General features: G+C 39.7%; 1 protein-coding gene across 1 annotated transcript in view; it reads left to right on the top strand.

The window, feature by feature from the left end:
• The window catches only part of CAMK4 (calcium/calmodulin dependent protein kinase IV), a 208,405-nt gene extending 191,003 nt beyond the window's left edge, over positions 1–17,402 (top strand). Inside the window, exons 8-11 of the mRNA XM_036065756.2 lie at positions 486–561; positions 5,103–5,229; positions 9,538–9,690; positions 11,088–17,402. Coding sequence (XP_035921649.1) covers positions 486–561; positions 5,103–5,229; positions 9,538–9,690; positions 11,088–11,519 — 788 coding nt within the window. The 3' untranslated portion in view covers positions 11,520–17,402. The remainder of the gene's footprint in view (positions 1–485; positions 562–5,102; positions 5,230–9,537; positions 9,691–11,087) is intronic.
• Positions 17,403–18,046: the final 644 nt, after the last annotated feature.

Below are 18,046 nucleotides of genomic sequence, written 5' to 3'. Positions count from 1 at the left end.
GCCTCCCAGCACTCGAGGCTTCTCAGTCCTTCTGACTGTCTGCCCTGCTCCCTGTACTGTACACGGTCAAATACATCTGTATTTGCAGATGCATCGATGCTCCGTGCTCCAAGCAGATCTAGATCTCAAGGTAGCATCACTGTGCATTTTCCCCCTTACTCTGCTGGACTTGTCTTTCTTTCTTTTCTGCATACAAAACTCCCTTTGAAGTAAGGGATCTTTTACAACAGATCTGATTGGAATGATGTTCCAATATAGACTATCAAAGATAATAGCTTTGCACCCCAAACACAGAAAGACTTTTAATTTCTCCCACTAAAATAGATGTTAAGAACTGTAGTCCCCTACTTTGGTTTGGGGGGACAAAATTGATTACAAAACTGTTCTGAACTTTCTGTTAATTAATTTCTTACCTGTTGCTTGTTATTGAGATGTAAATGTTAAGTTTAAAGTCCGATTTAACACAATATTCATTCTTTCTGCAGCACCTGAAATTCTTAGAGGCTGTGCCTATGGACCTGAGGTGGACATGTGGTCTGTAGGAATAATCACCTACATCTTGTAAGTGAAGAAAAGCAATCTCTATGGGTACTATTTGCCTTTGCTGTATATTTCTTAGGTACTTAGAGTCCTCATAAAAAGCAAGATTACTTTTTGACTTTTGTCATTTTCTACAACATACTAAATGTAGTTAGTGATAGACTTTTTTGAAAACAAGCATTGCGTTTTCTTCTCTGATTTTTCTGGGGCCAGACCTTCTGTCCAGGGCTTTTCTACACCTCATTCTGCAGTGCAATGTATATCAGATTTGGGGAACAATTCACTATTTGATGATAGTAACGAATGTGAAACCCAAGTCCATCTATTTAACTTGCCCTTGTTTACTTATTTACATCTTGTCAAAATATAGTATCAGTCCTTTTTAAAGGGCAAATGGCTATTTAATCTCCTAAGCAATTCCAGACAGGGACATTTCTTGTCAGCAGTGTTTTTAATGCACTTTGGCTATCAGTTTTGTTTTCTGTCTCTGTTAGGTCCTCAAGGACCTTGAGTTTAATACCCTAAACTCAGAGAAACCTTTTTCCTGGTAGAAAAAAGATGAGCTAAATCTCTCATTCTCTGGTATCCCCAACGCCATTCCTGAGCTTCTGTCTACTAATAAAAAAAGGGTTTCAGGAAATTTGCCAAAGAGATGATGGAATTGCTGAGGAACATGAGGAAGATAAGCAAGAAGGACTGAGGAGTGTCTGGAAGACTGCTGAAGAGCAGCCATAGAAGCAAGATATCAATGAGCTCCAGAGTTTAATTCAAAACAAGTAGATTTGGTTGCCATTTGGAGGACACTGTACAGTTACTTGTTGAAACCTGTAATATTCAAAACTATAAAGAGACTTTAGAGGGTATAAAAGAAAATATATTAGTCGGTCAGGCTGGTATAACAAACTACCGCAGGCTGGGTGGCTTCAACAACAGACATTTATTCCTCGAAGTTCCAGAGGCTGGAAGTCTGAGCCCAGGGAGCCAGGAGGTCCGGTCCTGGTGAGAGCTCTCTGCCTGGCTTGCAAACATCTGCCTCCTTACTCGTTCCCCATATGGCAGAGAAAGAATGTAAGCTCTTTGGTATCTCTTCTTCTAAGGACACAAATCCCATCATGAAGTTGGCCCACCCTCATGAACACATCGAACCCTAGTTACCTCCCAAAGGCCTTATCTCCAAATACCATCACATGAGGACTTCTCATCATAGGAATTTTAGGGAGACACAATTCAGTCCATAGCAGAAAGAGGTTTGGGATTTTTTTTTAATTTAATAGTGATCTTAGAAAGTGCAGTGTCTAGGTAATAAGGGCTAGAAGGAAGGTAACTAGGGTACCCCCAAACAAATTAGTAAACTCTGAGTTCACCTGGGTATATTCAGTCATCTGTAGCCAAGACAAAAATGTTTAACAAGCAACCCAGTAAATAGCTATCTGCTACGATGTAATGTCAAAAGATAGTTTCAATGTTGAATTCCTTGTGTATCCAGAATATACTAAAGCTTGAAAAGCATTTGGAGAGGTAGATAACCATGTTTTTTCTTAGGAAAGTGCAAAACTGTTAGATAATGTGTTTGCCATCGTAAGTGCTTATTAATTCATTAAAATGAATTCCTGAGGCCACATCATGGAATTCCTTCAGCTGACATTTGAGATCACTTCCATACTGGGAAGAAAATGTTGGCTCCTGAATTAGGTAGGTGACGTCAAATGAAAAACCGAACCATGCAAATGATGCATCAGATTTGCCCCTAAAATGTGCCCAATCAATTGCAATTTCACACTGAAATGTGATGGGAGGGGTGGGGGGGGGAAGCATTAAGGATGTACAAGAACTCAGAGAGACGGAGAAACTACATCACATTCACCCTGAACACCTGAAATATGGAATGAATAAAATTCCATGACATGGTCACTGACCAGGGAAAATGAAGAGAAAAAAATGTGATTGTTGGAGAAACATCTTATCATAGCCCTGAAAATAATTTTAAAAGTCTGCCAAGGACCTGGGGCTCCTGGGTGGCTCAGTTAGTTAAGCATCCAACTCTTGATCTCTGCTGAGGTCTTGATCTCTGGGTTGTGAGTTCAGCCCCACGTTGGGCTCTATGCTGGATGTGGAGCCTACTTAAAAAAAAAAGTCGGTCAAGGTCCTTTCCCTTGGTTCACTTAAGGTCATTAATTAATAGTTGTTGGTTCAAAGTACGCAGTGGTAGCTCCCAAATGAAAATATATTATCAGTGCTGCTTACAACTAATGTCCTTTAGTGCTGGCCTCACTTCTGTCAGCCCCTAAGGCCAGGGTGGTTTTATCTAATCTGTAGTTCATTAATAACTGATGAAGTCCACCAGGCGAGGTTCACTGGGGCACTTCTCCAAGATCGTGCCATTGGACCTATATATCTCCTTTATTATTATTAAAAGTTCCATAAGGCTATTTTGTGCTATGACCTTTCTATTTCTCAGGATGACAGTAGACTGGAAATGAAAGCCATTTTGTTGTTTCTCACAGAAATTCTGGCCCCTCTACCTTTTACACCTAAACCCTTTGTACCTACTACAGACAAAAGCAACTACTACAATGCTCAGGTCAGAATCAGAATCCGATAACATCAGAGATTCAGCCTCTCTCTCTCACCTTTCAACACTATAGTTCTGCCCATTGGCTTGGAGGTTCCCTTAGTATACATTCACACTTCAGGCCTGGATAATCCTAATATCCTCCTAAACTATCATTGTCATCATTCAAATATTTCCATGTCTGAAGGCTTTTTGCACCGTGTGTGTGTGTTGCTCTATGTCACATGGCTTCCATTTTTGGCAAACTTCTTACTTCCGTCACCAGTGCACACATTTACAGGCATGTTTGAGAAGTGAGAAAGGCATCTGAGCACTGTACCTTCTGAACTGTCATGTTTCTTTCTAGATTTCCAGAAGGGGAAACATAAGAGTTTCTTAAACTAAGCCTGGAACGTTGGCTAATTTCTCCATGACTAACAACAATAGGCTATATTTTTCTAGTGCCGTGGATGGCACAGGAGGGCCAAGTAAGGCTGAGCTCCCTCCTTGTCAAGGTGTGGACCTGGGCTCCCTTCTCTCCTTATGCGGCAGCAGGATTCTCTGCGTAGACTGCTGCAGGGGGACAGGAAGATTCCCTAGTCTGCGACTCAGCACTGCCAAGCCCCGTCTTTTCCTGGCTGGCTCCAGAATATTTAAAAAAAGACAAAGACTCTCCCAACAGGGTGTTCCCTGAACAAAGGATGTGAGAAAATGCTTCTCTGTAGAAACCCACTGCACTAGAATACACTCAAACATTTCATGCTCTGCACCAACCCGACCAGCTTGAAGGAAGAATTTGAGAGAATGTTTTTTAACGTGTTCATTCTTTTCCCCCCATTTTTTCTTCAGTGCAACACATGCCCTGGGAGGGACTTATTATTTATAGTCCCCTTTCGATCCCTAGTGATTTCAGAACCTGTACCTGTCTGTAAACAGGGGAAGCTTTGGTGGGCCCCGACCGGCAACTCACTTTTCCTCTCTCCCTTTAGGATGCCAGAGATGATGCTCTATTTCTCTTCTCCCACTTTCCCCATTCATTTATAGGCTGACCCTCTAGTGGAAAATGAAGGTGAACGTGGGTCTTTAAGATGGACAGAAGTGAGGGTCACTCACGAGGCTGCGCAGAGCTAGCTGCTCATCTCTGTTGACCTCTCGTGTTCACTGTGTCAAGTTTTAAAAGGCCGTTTCCTGACAAAAGTCTTACTTCCTGTCTTTGTTCACTCTGAAATTCAAACTGGAGTGGGATGGAAATCTAATACTTGACTCATTTCTATGGAGGAATTCGGTGAATAGGGCTGAATAAAAATGACTAAAAATCTTTTCTGTCTACCTCTTAATTTCTTTATTCTCAAAAATCCTAATTCTTGGGTGCCTGGGTGGCTCAGTCGGTTAAGTGTCTGCTTTCCGCTCAGGTAGCGATCCTGGGGTCCTGGGATCGAGCCCCATGTCCTCATCCTAGGGCTCCCTGCTCAGCGGGGAGCCTGCTTCTCCCTCTCACTCTGCCTCTCCCCCTGCTCATGCTCTCTCTCTCACTCCCTCTCTCTCAAAAATAAATAAATAAATAAATAAATAAATAAATAAATAAATAAATCCTTAAAAAGCTCAGGAAAAAAAAATCCTGATTCTTCCACTTCATAATTAATTGGAACTCTAATCAATCTGTCTTCTCAATTCCTGGTAAGAAAATTCCACAGAAAGTCATTAGCATGGTGCCTGTAATAACGTTAGCTATTATCCTTGTTGTTGTTTTGTGTCATAATTATTGATGTTATTATAAACTCTTTGTAGAAATTCTAAGTCGGTTTGGTATCTGTTCTTACTTCCAGAGGACATGATTGTGTATTTATACAGTCAAAAGTGAACTGTAACAAGGCAGTTACACACTTGTGTTGAGTAGACTTGCATTCATAACAGGAAGCTTGGAAAGGACAGTCTGGAATTTCTGCAAAAATTTGATGAGATATATTTAGGCTTCTAAAGACATTTTATTCCCTATCTTTTGTCCTTCTAGACTTTGTGGATTTGAACCATTCTATGATGAAAGAGGTGATCAGTTCATGTTCAGGAGAATTCTGAATTGTGAATACTACTTTATCTCCCCCTGGTGGGATGAAGTATCTCTAAATGCCAAGGACCTGGTAAGTGTGACCAAAACAAAATGAAGTAAAATCTTCACATTCATTTTTAGCTAATTAATGGGCAGTGTCCTTTTTAAAATTTGCCCCTCTTAATGTATTTTTAATAAAACAGTGCACATAATGCATTTTTCTTGTAGATCATGAAAAACAGATATGCTGGACTCATCACTTGCTGAATTATCACAACTTAAAAATTACTGCAGTATTAGTTAGTGAGATTTTACCACCTAGTCAGTGTAGAATCTTGCTTTTGAAGCCAGCTGTACTGAGTGAATTCAAACATAATTTAGAATTCCATTTTAACAGGGCTTGCCTAGATTACCTAGATTTGATTATACTTTGAATAAAGCAACATTGCATCTTGAAAGGTTCAAACTTACTGAAATATCGCAATATTAGCACAAGTCCCATCATGCCTTACTGGCATCATAAACAAGTTACACTCTGCTGATAGTTCATTTTATTTGGTTTTTTGTTTGTTTTACTTGGGTTCTTGCTTAAGCTAACATTGAAGTTTGTTTGCATAAAGGAAAGACATACATTCTGGGGAGATGGCCCACCTGTTCTAAAATAAAGGGGATATTAACTTGGGATGAAAACATTACCCATCAATCGTCTAGAGAAAAACCACACAGAAATAACTAAAAACTGACTTTTGAACCACAAAAGCTAGCTCTCCAAGGGATCTTATGAGTCATCTAGTCTTTCCTTCATTTTAAAGTTGAGGGTGCTGGGGGCGCCTGGGTCACTCAGTCGGTTAAGGTCACTAAGTCGGCTCCGGTCATGATCTCAGGGTCCTGGGATCGAGCAGGGAGCCTGCTTCTCCCTCTCCCTCTGCCCCTCCCCCCTGCTCGTGCGTGTGTGTGTGCGTGCGCGTGCGCACATGCTCTCTCTCTTAAATAAATAAGTAAAAAAAAAAAATAGAGTTGAGGGTGCTAAAGCCCAGAAAGGTGAAATGATTGTCCAAAGTCACACAGCTTCCCAGCAGAATGAATGATCCAGGTTTCCAGCCAATGCTCTTTTCCCTCCAAACATTTCCTCCTTCCCATCCATGTTCTTTCATGGAACAAACCCCCGTAGACCATGACTTTTCAGTACGGCCAGGCAGAGAGGCAGTGTGTGCGATGTGTGGAGGCATCCTCCCAACTCCTCCCGCAAGTCAGGCCACCTCTTGAAGCCATCCACTCCCCTCCACTCCACCACCACTGCCCCCGCCCGCCCGCCCCGGCCTCTCCTGCGGGACCTGTGCCACAACCTCCCCCCGTGGCCTTCCCGCCGCCTCCACACAGGATCCAGAGGAAGGGCCTAAGAAATAAATCACATCCTGTCACTCTCCTGCTTTGAGGCTCTTAGGATAAAATCCAAAATCTGTAACCAGATCTACATAGCACCACCTAGGCTGGTCGGGAGTCTGTCGCCCTGCCCATGCTACCCATTTCACAGCCCTGTCCTCTGATGGGCTTCACTCCAGGGCACCAGACCCACCAGTCCCTCATCAGGGTAGCTCAGGATGTGGGCCGTTACCCTTTCCTCTGCTTTGTACTATTCTTCCCTCCTTTCTTCCTCTCTCTCTCTCTCTCTCTCTCTCACACACACACGCACACACCCCTCTCGCATGGGTAAGTTTTATTGTCAAGCCCTAGTTGCCTTTGACATCCTCCTGGTGGCCTTGTCTGCCACCCCGCCCCAGCAGTCCTTCCTTCCCACAATTGCTTTGTTCCTTCTGCCACATTGTTCCGTTGCCCCCTGGACTTACTCTTTCATGATGGTTGTGACTTATATTTACTTGTGGGAAGAACTTCCTTAGCTAGATTGTAAGTTCTGGGAGAGGTCGAGGCACGTTTGCCCAGATCTTAGTATCATTTGGGCGTTTAGTACAGACTCAACAACTGTTTTTTGAATGAAACGATGAATCAGGAAGTAGACCATGGATTTTTAAAGTCTGACATATCTGGATTCAAGAGCCCTCTTGGTCATAACCTAGAGGTGTGACCTGGGGCTTGTTATCTAATCTCTCTGCTTTAGTTTTCTTTTCTGGGATGATCCCAGTACCTTTCTCTAGATTGCTGGGAGACTTAAGGGCTATAATGCAGGTTAACTGACTACCGCCAACTAACTCCCTAACAGTTCCTTTATATAGCCCTCCTTCCATTTCTTTCATCGCTAATAAAAATCAAATGGGTACAAGGGTTAGCTGTGGTATGCCTTCATTCAGCTAAATCTTACCTTTGGGCTAATAAATTTATAAAACTTCAGCACTAAAGGAATCCTTGAGTACCACAGATGTGTACCTATCAGCAGCACCCACATCTATTCTGAAATCAGCAGGGGAACGGTGCAGATGAGTGGTAGGGTCAGGCTGTAAGGGGCGCTGTAGGATTATGGCAAGGCTTTAGGGTTGAATCTTCACAAGGTCACGGGGCTCTCTGACCTTCAGCAAGTTTAACAGCTCAGTGCATCCATATCTTCAAATGCAAAGATTAACGCTGACAGGAGGGAATTTGGGGGCACATACTGACTTTCAGTAAATTCTTCATATTTTCACGAGGAGGAGGATGGTAATGATGAGGAAGATGAGGATGATTGGAAAATGGGAGGGAAAGATCTCATTGTGAATTGTTAAGGATTAGGTACCATTTATATGAAATTATTAGGACATGTATCCCGCAAGTGACAGCTATGACTGCAATCAGATTTTTATTTACTGCTGTGCATTCATTTTCCTTAATCATCTGTACCTCCCACCACCTCCTCTCAGATTTTTAGCATAAGCAGCCTCACATCTCTGCCCTCTACAAATTCTGTTTCTCTGCCCCAAACACACATTTCTTTGCAACTTTTGCAGAAAAGAAGTAAGAGGAGAACCAGATGTTTGTTCTTCATTTGACTTACTGCCTGATTGTGCTAGCCTGTGCTCAGTTCTTGTTAGCTTAACAGAGTTAGAAAAGACCTTAGGCCTTACATCACCCATAGCCCCCATTTGCCACATGGGCAGATGAAGGCCAGAGGGGTAGACTGCCCTTGGAGGCACTGCAGTGTAGTGGCCACAAGATGAGCTCTGAGGTAAGACAGACCTGAGTTGGAATAGAGCCTCCACCAGTTACAAGTTGTCTGGCCTTAGTTAAGGCACTAAATTTTTCTGAGCTTCCTTCCATCCCTCATTTATGAATTGGAGCTAATTGTTCCAAGTTGATAAGGTTATGGAAAGAATTACACAAGTTTTTAAACATTTTTATATGTATGTAAGAATGTATTTACAAAGGAATTAAGGTGGAAAAGAGATCATATAAGAAAAGGGCCTAGGAAAATGTCCATAGGCACTCAATTCATATGTCGGTCTTTGTCCAGACTCACAAAAGTGGGTAAGAGATGTAACTAGAGCTTGAACGTGGGCCTCCTAACTCTTAATAGTCTCTACCTCATTCCAGGTCACCCCTTCTGAGCGCAGGGCCAGGGATTATTTTGGTTATTGATCTTCCTGGCAGTTTATTATCTGCTCATTCTCAGGGGTCAACCTCCCAGAATGGTCTGCCATGGTTTGAATTTAGTCCTTTAAACAAATCATACCCCTAAACCACTGACACCCTTTTACTCCAGCACTTGGCTTATTCCTTCACAACCTTCAAGGTATTAGAGTGAATTTTATCACAGAATGATGGGATAAGCATAAAAACTATACTATCTCTTTGTTGCCATTTAATCCCCACCGATGGGACACCTGGGTGGCTCAGTCGGTTAAGCATCTACCTTTGGCTCAGGTCATGATCCCAGTGTCCTGGGATCGAGTCCCACATGGGCCTCCTTGCTCAGCAGGGAGCCTGCTTCTCCCTCTGCCTGCCACTCCCCCTGCTCATGCTCTCTCTCTCTGTGACAAATAAATCTTTTTTAAAAAATCCCTACAGAAAGCATGATGAATGCATGATGATTCCATCCCCATTGAGATGCATCCGAAATTCTAAATCTAACTGGTGCTAAGTACAGCCTAGAATTATTCAGATGCTGGTTCTCCTTCAAAGAACTTCCAGTCCACAGGCAACCAAGAACCTGTTTCTTTGACCTCCCTTGGAAAGCCGCCTGCCGGTCTGGCCTCTCAGGTGGCACACACCACTGTCTTCTCAGACCCCCTCAGCGACTGCTATCTGAAGCTATCCTTACAGTGACCACTGAGGGCTTAAAAGCTTTTTTTTTCTTTTTTTTTAAATGTATAGTTAGTGGTACTGCTAGAAAAATAGAATAAAACCTAGAAGTTCACAGGCTGGGTCACTATAAAAATCTCCCTAAGAAATCTATGGTTCTTCATCATTTCAGGTCAGAAAACTAATTGTTTTGGATCCTAAGAAACGACTGACTACCTTCCAAGCTCTCCAGCACCCATGGGTCACAGGTAAAGCAGCCAATTTTGTACACATGGATACTGCTCAAAAGAAGCTCCAAGAATTCAATGCCCGGCGCAAGCTTAAGGTAAGATATGTTTTGTTTTCCTCTGTTTCGTTTTGTGTGTGTGTTTTTTTTTTTAAATCTCTCTCTCAGCTTGAACTATTAAAGATAATTCCATTTATTCTTCATCTAATATTATTCATCTTCTGTGGTACCAGGGAAAATCCTGCCTTGAAATCCCAACAATACTGGTGTAAAGCCACTGAGGGTCATGTTATTCTCTCATAAGAACTCATTGTTGGTAAAGGGAAATGTGTTATAGGTTGAGATTTACTCACCAAATATCTGATCACTGCTTCTCATTTAATTAAGACTGAACTGCTTAAACAGCATTGCTCAGGAAACTGATACTTATTCAGAAAGTTGCCTTCTTTCTGAATATGTGAAAATTGGGAAACTTTTTTAAAAACCTGTATTTTGTAATTACATAAATAAATTCCCACACTTGATAAAAATTAAAATACAACTGACCTTTGAACAACACTGGGGTTAGGGGCACCAATTCCTCAACACAGTTGATCTACCTATAATTTCTGACTCCCCAAAAACCTAATCACTAATAGCCTACTGTTGACTGGAAGCCGTTACCGATAGCAGTTGATTAACACATATTTTGGATGTTATATATATTATGTGCTATATTCTTAGAATAATACCTAACTCTTTCTCAATGTTTTGGGTATTTCTAGGCTACACACTTTGTGAGTTTTTTCAATTGTTACAGACCTCCAAAAATTTTTTTCAATGTGTCTGTTGAAAAAAATCTGCACATAAGTGGACCCTTGCAATTCAGACCCATGTTTTCAAAGGTCAACTGTAATTCACATGATATAGAAAATTATCCAAAATATATCTTTGTATAGAATATATATGGAATATATATTAGATAAGATTTTCTCTTACATAATGGTGTTTAGGACTTACTATAGCTGCGGAGGATTTCAGAGAACAGCTGAGGGTCAAAAATAATGTTCTATTCAGCCATCACTTACAGGCTGATAAAGACTAAGTACACCTTAAAGGTTGTGTGGTCAAACTGATTTGAAATACCTTGGATTAAATAACCTTGACTTATCCCAGGACTTCTCAAACAAACTTGACCATGGAATCTTTTGTTGCATAATACTAGTGTTCCATGAAACACTTTGGGAAACAAAGTCCAAAATATTTGCAAACAGGTAATCCAGGGGCAAACACATTTATCCAAGCTTTCACTTGTCCAGATGATTAAATACAGTAGGCTTGAGATTAAAAAAGATTTTGCTGTTCATCTCCAGACAAGTTTCCATTCAACCATCTTGGAATATATTTTGAACATATAAAACAGATACAACAAAATCCCTAAACACAAAGCTGAGATTGAACTCTGATTCAGGACCGGAAGTGGAAGTAACACCTGACACTTGTCTGTTTCCAATCAGGCGGCAGTGAAGGCCGTAGTGGCCTCTTCCCGGCTGGGCAGTGCCGGCAGCAGCCACGGCAGCATCCAAGAGAGCCAGAAGGCCAGCCAGGCGCCGGCGCTGACCCAGGACGGCAGTGAAGATGTTAAAGCTACTTCGGAAGGAGAGAAAGCTCAAGGAGGTGGGGCCCAGCTGGCAGTTGAGGGGGCAGAGGCTGAGCTGATGAAGGTACAGGCCGTAGGGGAAGTTAAAGATGCTGATAGAAAGGCTACCAACATGATGCCCAGGGCACTAGAGGATGGGATAAAGGCGGTTGACCCGGAAATAGAGGAGGGCCTAGTAGAGGAGACGCTGAAGACCATGGAGGAAGCAGCAGTCCCCAAAGAAGGGCAAGAAAACCCGGCTCTGGGATTTGGAGCTCAGCAGAATGACGTGATCCTGCCAGAATACTGATTTGGCTTCTTTCCAAACTGGAAGCCAAATTCTGGCACTTTATGCATTTTGTCCTTCAAGGAAGGTGTGGAAGCATGATATGCACTATAGTGATTCTGTTTTTTGAGGTGCAAAAAAATAATACATATCTATCAGTTGGTAATCCTAAATTCATGCATGTGACTGCTTTTTGAAAAAATAGTGTCTTCTATGGTATGTAATGGATACCTAATGCCGAGGAGTTAAATTTGAAATTGCAAGTAAACACAACATTTAAAAACATACATGTTCAGGGACCAGTAGCACACGTTGAAGTAACTAGTAAATTGTTTTTGCTTTGAAAACCTAGTCATCATAATCCTTTGGATTTCTTCATAAAGCAGTAATTCCTTTGGACTCTTGCTTAACTAATATTAGGTAGTGCTCTAAGACGTGTTGCCATGGCATTCACACCACCATAGTTTTCAATGTGCTCAAACTGTCCAATGTGTTCAAACTGTTTACAAGGAGATGGTTACAGGTTAGTTTTATGATACGTACAAAAAAAAAAAAAAATTCCCACTTAAAATGGTAAGAAATTGAAGCATACATAAGGGCCATGAAACAAAATGCCCTTAAAGCTTGTGTAGAGAACGCTTTCTTATTTTGTCCTTATTTATACACACTATATTACTAATAACCAAAAATGTTCTATCACAAAATCCTGCCATTTTACAATCCTGGAGAAAGCATTTTACAAACTCATGCTGAGGGATGTATTCCTTCCTTCCCCTGCTAATACAGTTTCTTTCTCATGGACAACACTTAAGGTGGGCTAAAGAAATCGAGGGAAGAAAAGGAGCTAAGCCCTGGACTTATTCTCACAAAGGTTGACTGCTTGTCATTTTCAGATAAAATTGGATTTATTCATGAGTTTCTACAACTTTAAAGACAGTGACATTTTTATGGATAAACTCTACAATTACCAAGTTTCAGATTTTTAGAAAAATCTACCCCAGAGGCTGGTGCCAAAATGTCTGAATAGAGTGAGAATAATATTCCATTATAAGATCGTTCATTATTGATTTTACTAGATTAAGGAAACTTTTGTTTATGAAAGTCCTTTTTTCCTTCAGTTGATGGTTATCTAGATATATTGCTTACGAACTAAAGATATTTCTGAAAATCTGTTATATCTTTTTTTCATGCTTGGAATAGAAGTGCCCAAATTTTACAATGTAGTTTTTAGTTTCCATGCCAAGAAATTTAGGACAGTGCAACATTTTGTTTACCTTAAAAAAAAAAAAAAATGAAAAGAAAGCAATGATTTCAAATCAGACTCATGAGAAGCTGTAACATTAGACCTAATACTTCACCACGATGTTTTTCAAAGTATTTTTCTTTGATTTTCATATGAACACTTTTCCCCTACAGAAATCACACTTAAATTCCAAGTACCTCATATTTATTTCTAGTTTGAGTTGAAGTGAACATTTTTATCGATTTATGCCTCACATTTTAAGTTTTCCTCAGTTTTAAAAAAGGATTGTTCTCAAAGACCAAAACGATGGAGAGTAAAAATGACTGTCACAGAAAAATCCTCATCAAAAAAGATTTTAAATTCTTTTGGCTCTTCCTCAAAACTATGAAATTGGAAAACGAAATTAAATCTCCGGTTCCTGCGGGGCTACTGGACCTTGGGAGACATTCTGCTTTCCAAGTGCAAATCTTCCTTTACTACTATTCTCGTGAAAAGAAAACAAGGTAGAACTTCTCATCACCCATAGTTTAGGGGCCTGGCAGGTCACCAACATGGACAGAGGAAAAAGCCCTTAAGGGCACATCATCTGGGTTCAAAAGAATATTTTTTGTTTTGATTTATTTTTATTAGCTAGTAGAGAGTACTTATTCTCTTCCCCCATTTCTTTCCTTCCCTCTTTATCCTCTCTCAGAATTTCCATGTTAGTAATTGTAAAGGGCTCACTATTTGTAACCTTTAAGAATGCCTTTTTCACTAAGCATTAACATTTCCATGTAAGAAGATCAATTGCCTGGTGTACTTTCCCTAATGAGACTTAACAGGCATACAGGGTAAGTGTCCCATATATTGGAAAAGGAAAGAAGAGAGGGAAATGGATCGTCTTAGAAGTGGCAATTAGTTGGAAGATCAGTACATACTGCCCCTCCTGGCCCCACCCCCACACTGTTCCAAGGGCGGGCAGTTGTCCTATCGTTCCATCGCTCAGGCCTGACTGCACCGCGGGGCCCCGTGTAGCAGGAGCCATGAAGAAAGACAATCTTGAATTATTTTCCCATTTTCAAAAAGTCTAATTGGAATCCTAGTGGTTTTTTCAAACTAAAAGAGCTCATTTGTCCCACAAATACATAAATAAGATAGAAATTAGAATGATTGTAGAAGTTATCATCTAGAACAAGTGCTGTTACTCTACTGTATAATCAATATGAAAACTTAATGAGATATTTTGAATTTTGAATTTTTATACTAAGTTTTCAAAATCAGGAGTATATGTTACACCTTTAGTACATCAAGTGCTCAATAGCCACATGTGACTAGTGGCTAATGTATTGGAACAAAACTGTTCTACAGTACTTCTTAAGCAAAATGACACATGGATTCCTATGCTTGGATTTGAGCTGCCTCAGTTTCACATGGATGAGCTGGTAGGAGGCCAAAAAGAAAATGGTTCAAAAGTGTCATAGACTAAAATAAGTAAAAACTCTTGGCCACATCTGCTTAATCATGTGCTTCAAAGGGATATTTCCCAACATGACTTTTAAAAAACAGTACTTTCCTGGGCATTGCAAAATTGTCTGTTGGCTACAGTCCCTCGAATCCCTCTTTGGGCCCTGGAATCTTGACCACCGGCTAGAGTCTCCTGAGTACTGCCATAAAGTCCATAGTATTCTTGTGTATGAAAACTTACTGTGAGCCAACCATGGGTCCCCGTTCGGGAGGGACTGCACAAAAAATGTTAATAGGATTTTGTAGGGCTAGATTAAGCTGGGCATCATTTTTTAACAAGCAATCTTTCTTTCTACAAATCTACTGAAACATACTAAATTTACTAAATGAGGGTGATGATATCATCCCAGTAACCCCCAAAATGGGAATGACCACTGGCTGGCATTTTTTAGATTTCCTTAGAACGATTTAATCAACACTGCCATTATACGTGGATTCAAAAGACTTAGAATGTTCTTACATACTGCTATTTTAGAGTAATCCTCAAGGTTCTATAGCCATTTTTAGTGGCAAACTTAAAAAAGAAAGGAATAACTTGCCTTTTACTGTGACCTCAATTACATAGTATCTTAAGCATATTTTGTAATTTAGAATGTCTAGCAACCCCTATTTCCAGTTTCACATGCAAGGTAACTTGCTGGTGGGTTGCCTATAAACCCAAGATTTAGAGAGAGCCATTTTGTTTCATAATTCCGTTTTTATTTCACAGAAGCATCTGGTTGCATTTCAAATTGGAAAAGAGAAGTAAATGCCAGAAAAGGCAAAGAATAAAATTAGTAAAACATTTATTCGATTTTAGGATTGTTCTTGCAAAGCAAATGAAAAAAGAAAAAAGAAAAAAAAAAGTCAACGAAGTGAATCAGCACTAGGTTTTTCTGGATGAAGGTTGACTTCACATAAAATTGAAATAAATATACTGAGCAGAGTCATTTACATAACTACAATGCCATTATGTAATTTACTTGTCATTGCAGAGTATTCAGTCTGGTTATGTAGGTCTTCTTTAGATGGTGCAAAGTTTCCAACATTTGCCTACATAATAGGATTTGTAATATCCTTGCAATTACTATCTATTAGGTCATATTCCAATTTCCTTAATGTTCATCATGGATATGTTCCTCATTAGGGTCATTGCTAACATCTGAGCATTTACTGGTTAAGTACTGCTTAATGGCTAGACTCTATGTATGTCATCTGTGTTTTTTAAAAACATTTATGTGCATGTAAACACAATATTGGCATTATAATATTCATAAGCGTATGATAAGCAGAAATGTACCCAATAACTTTCTATACATTTTTTTCAAAGTTCTTTTCTTCCCCTGGCACAACTCAGGGTGAGTTTCTGGCTCCTTGACAAATAAGGAAAAAAAAAAGACCACTGGAGAGATATCAGCTACCCACCATGGTTACCAAGTTCAGCATTTCCTCTTTCTACATTCTGATCTACTAAGGGCCAGTTTTTGTCATTATTACTCCGTTCAAATATCACCTGAGATCAGATAATATAATCTCAGCTCACAAAGCCCAACCATTTATATACTTACCTTGGAGAGCAATAACAAACTTGACTAATTTATGTTGGCTTGTTTAAAATTCCAGTTTTCATAAATGTTTGTGATATACTCTAGAGGATTTGATTGCATGATTTTAACTTCTTTCAAGAATCAGCCTTTTCCCTTTCACCTGGCCCAGAGGTCCACCTAGAGCAAGACGGAAGCCTTGAATGAAAGCGGACCATCTGACTCCTTTGCAGGAATCAGACATTGTTCAGAAGACTCCAGGGGTGTCTGACCTGGTTGAGCTCAGATGAGCCAAATGGAAAGAAACCTCTTCCCATGCTCTGACTGAAAGTGATGCTATTTGAATATTGGTATATTCCCATTATTCAGTAATGAAAAAATGGGACTCCACCAGTCAGTTACTCTTTCCCGTGTCTTGGTTTGCTAACACCTTTCCCAGATCAATGTTTTGTTCCATCCTTCTGGCCGTCAGGTTGCCCTCTCAGCTTGTGAGATCTTCTAAAACCCTGGAAGGAGGATCCCGGACTTGTTGGAGAAATGCAGGGCCCTTAGTGGCCCAGAATTTAGTTTGAAACTAAACAACAATGCTAAGGCTACAGAATGATGCTTGTCCATAATAGTTGTTTTCAGCACATTTTGAAGATTGACCTGGAAAACCCATGGATATGAAATGGTTACATCTGTGTAATCTTTGCTATGACTCATTGTTAAAAATGACAGGTATTTCATCTTCAGTCAGTTAAAAATAATATTTCTTTTCCATTTAAAAGATTATTTGGGGGCACTCAAATACAATAGGCTTCACATTAGAATTTTTGAAAGCTGCTGTTTTCCCTAAGTGCTCTCATTCTCTCACAATCCGTTGTGGATAAAAATTTACAAGGTTAGTCCTTTCTTTGTCCTTTCCTTGAACCATGTATAGTAGTTCATCTGGTTTGTAAAAGATACAAGTATGACTATAAATTGAAAACTGTCATCTTATAACTGCCTCCTGTTAACCTGACCTATTTTATCGCCTATCATGCAGCGACTCATGGTAGCATAGAGTACAAATAGCATATTCATAGCTATGATTTTGTTTACTTTTTATTGTCAAGGTTATTACTTGCGTTAGAAGTTCTCAAGGTGTTTCTATTCGTACACCCTTAGTCTCAGTATTATTTTCATGGTCCTCCCAAAGCCAAAAAAATTATCTAACATGTCCATTTATTAAGTAGTTAGGCCCAAACAACACAATAGTAGTATTGCATTCCATATCTCGATGTTGCTGTGTTTCCCTTGAAATTTTAAAATTTCTTGTGAGTTCACTGAGTGGGAATAGCTGACAGGGGTTTAAGTAATTCCTTATGCCTGGTGAACTAAGGGTATCAGGCAAAGAGTATTATTACTAGTACATGAGTTAGAAGTTACTGTTTATACTTTCTTATTTGACTATCAATCATTCTTTTATCTATGGTTTTTATGATATACATATAAAACTTATATGCACATTTTTTAAAAAGCAATTTCCCCATCATTACCCAAGGAAATAAATTTAAATCTCCAAAGAACAATTTTCAGGAATCAGGCAAACTATGGTTCACAGACCAAATCCACCAGAGGCCTGTTTTTATAAATAAAGTTTTTATTAGAACACGACCATGCTCATTTATTTATATATTGTCTGGTTGCTTTCACACTACTAGGACAGAGTTGAGAAGTTTCAACAGAGACTGAACTGGATGGCCCATCAAAGCCTAAAATGTTTATCTGACTCTCTACAGGAGAAAAAAAAAAAAAAAGATGACCCTGGTCTTTCATGGCACCCCATGCTTTTTTGCTGACATCTAGGAATATAGATTCCCATGGTTTCCTCTACTTAGCTTAAGGTTCTTATTCCCAGAGGAAGCTAGGAGAGCTTTGTTTCTGTTGCAGATGGTCTCACAACAATAATTGTGCTGTATGTACAACTTAACAGTGAAATATCCCTACAGAATTAAAAACTCCAAATTGCATCATTCCTGAAAAAAGAAATTTAGAGTATGAATTGACCTGGTTAAGAGAGGGGAATTAAAAAGTTTTCTAGCATTTTGAGCATGTTTTAGAAATTTGATCTTTATATTTAAAATCATGTAAATGATATCTTACACTGATATTTGCTCATATTTAAGTCAATCTTCAGCTGTTACTTTAGTAAACTAAGAAATAAGAGAGTCCTTTGGTTCTGAATCCTTCAGAATGTTCTTAAGTAATTTGTATCAACTGGATTTTCATTTAATCATTTTTAGGAAATAATATACTTT

Source organism: Halichoerus grypus, chromosome 2 (genome assembly GCF_964656455.1).
Source record: "Halichoerus grypus chromosome 2, mHalGry1.hap1.1, whole genome shotgun sequence".
Taxonomy (NCBI): Eukaryota; Metazoa; Chordata; class Mammalia; order Carnivora; family Phocidae; genus Halichoerus; species Halichoerus grypus.
The sequence above is the reverse complement of the archived record's forward strand: the minus strand, read 5'-3'. Positions and strand labels throughout refer to the sequence as shown.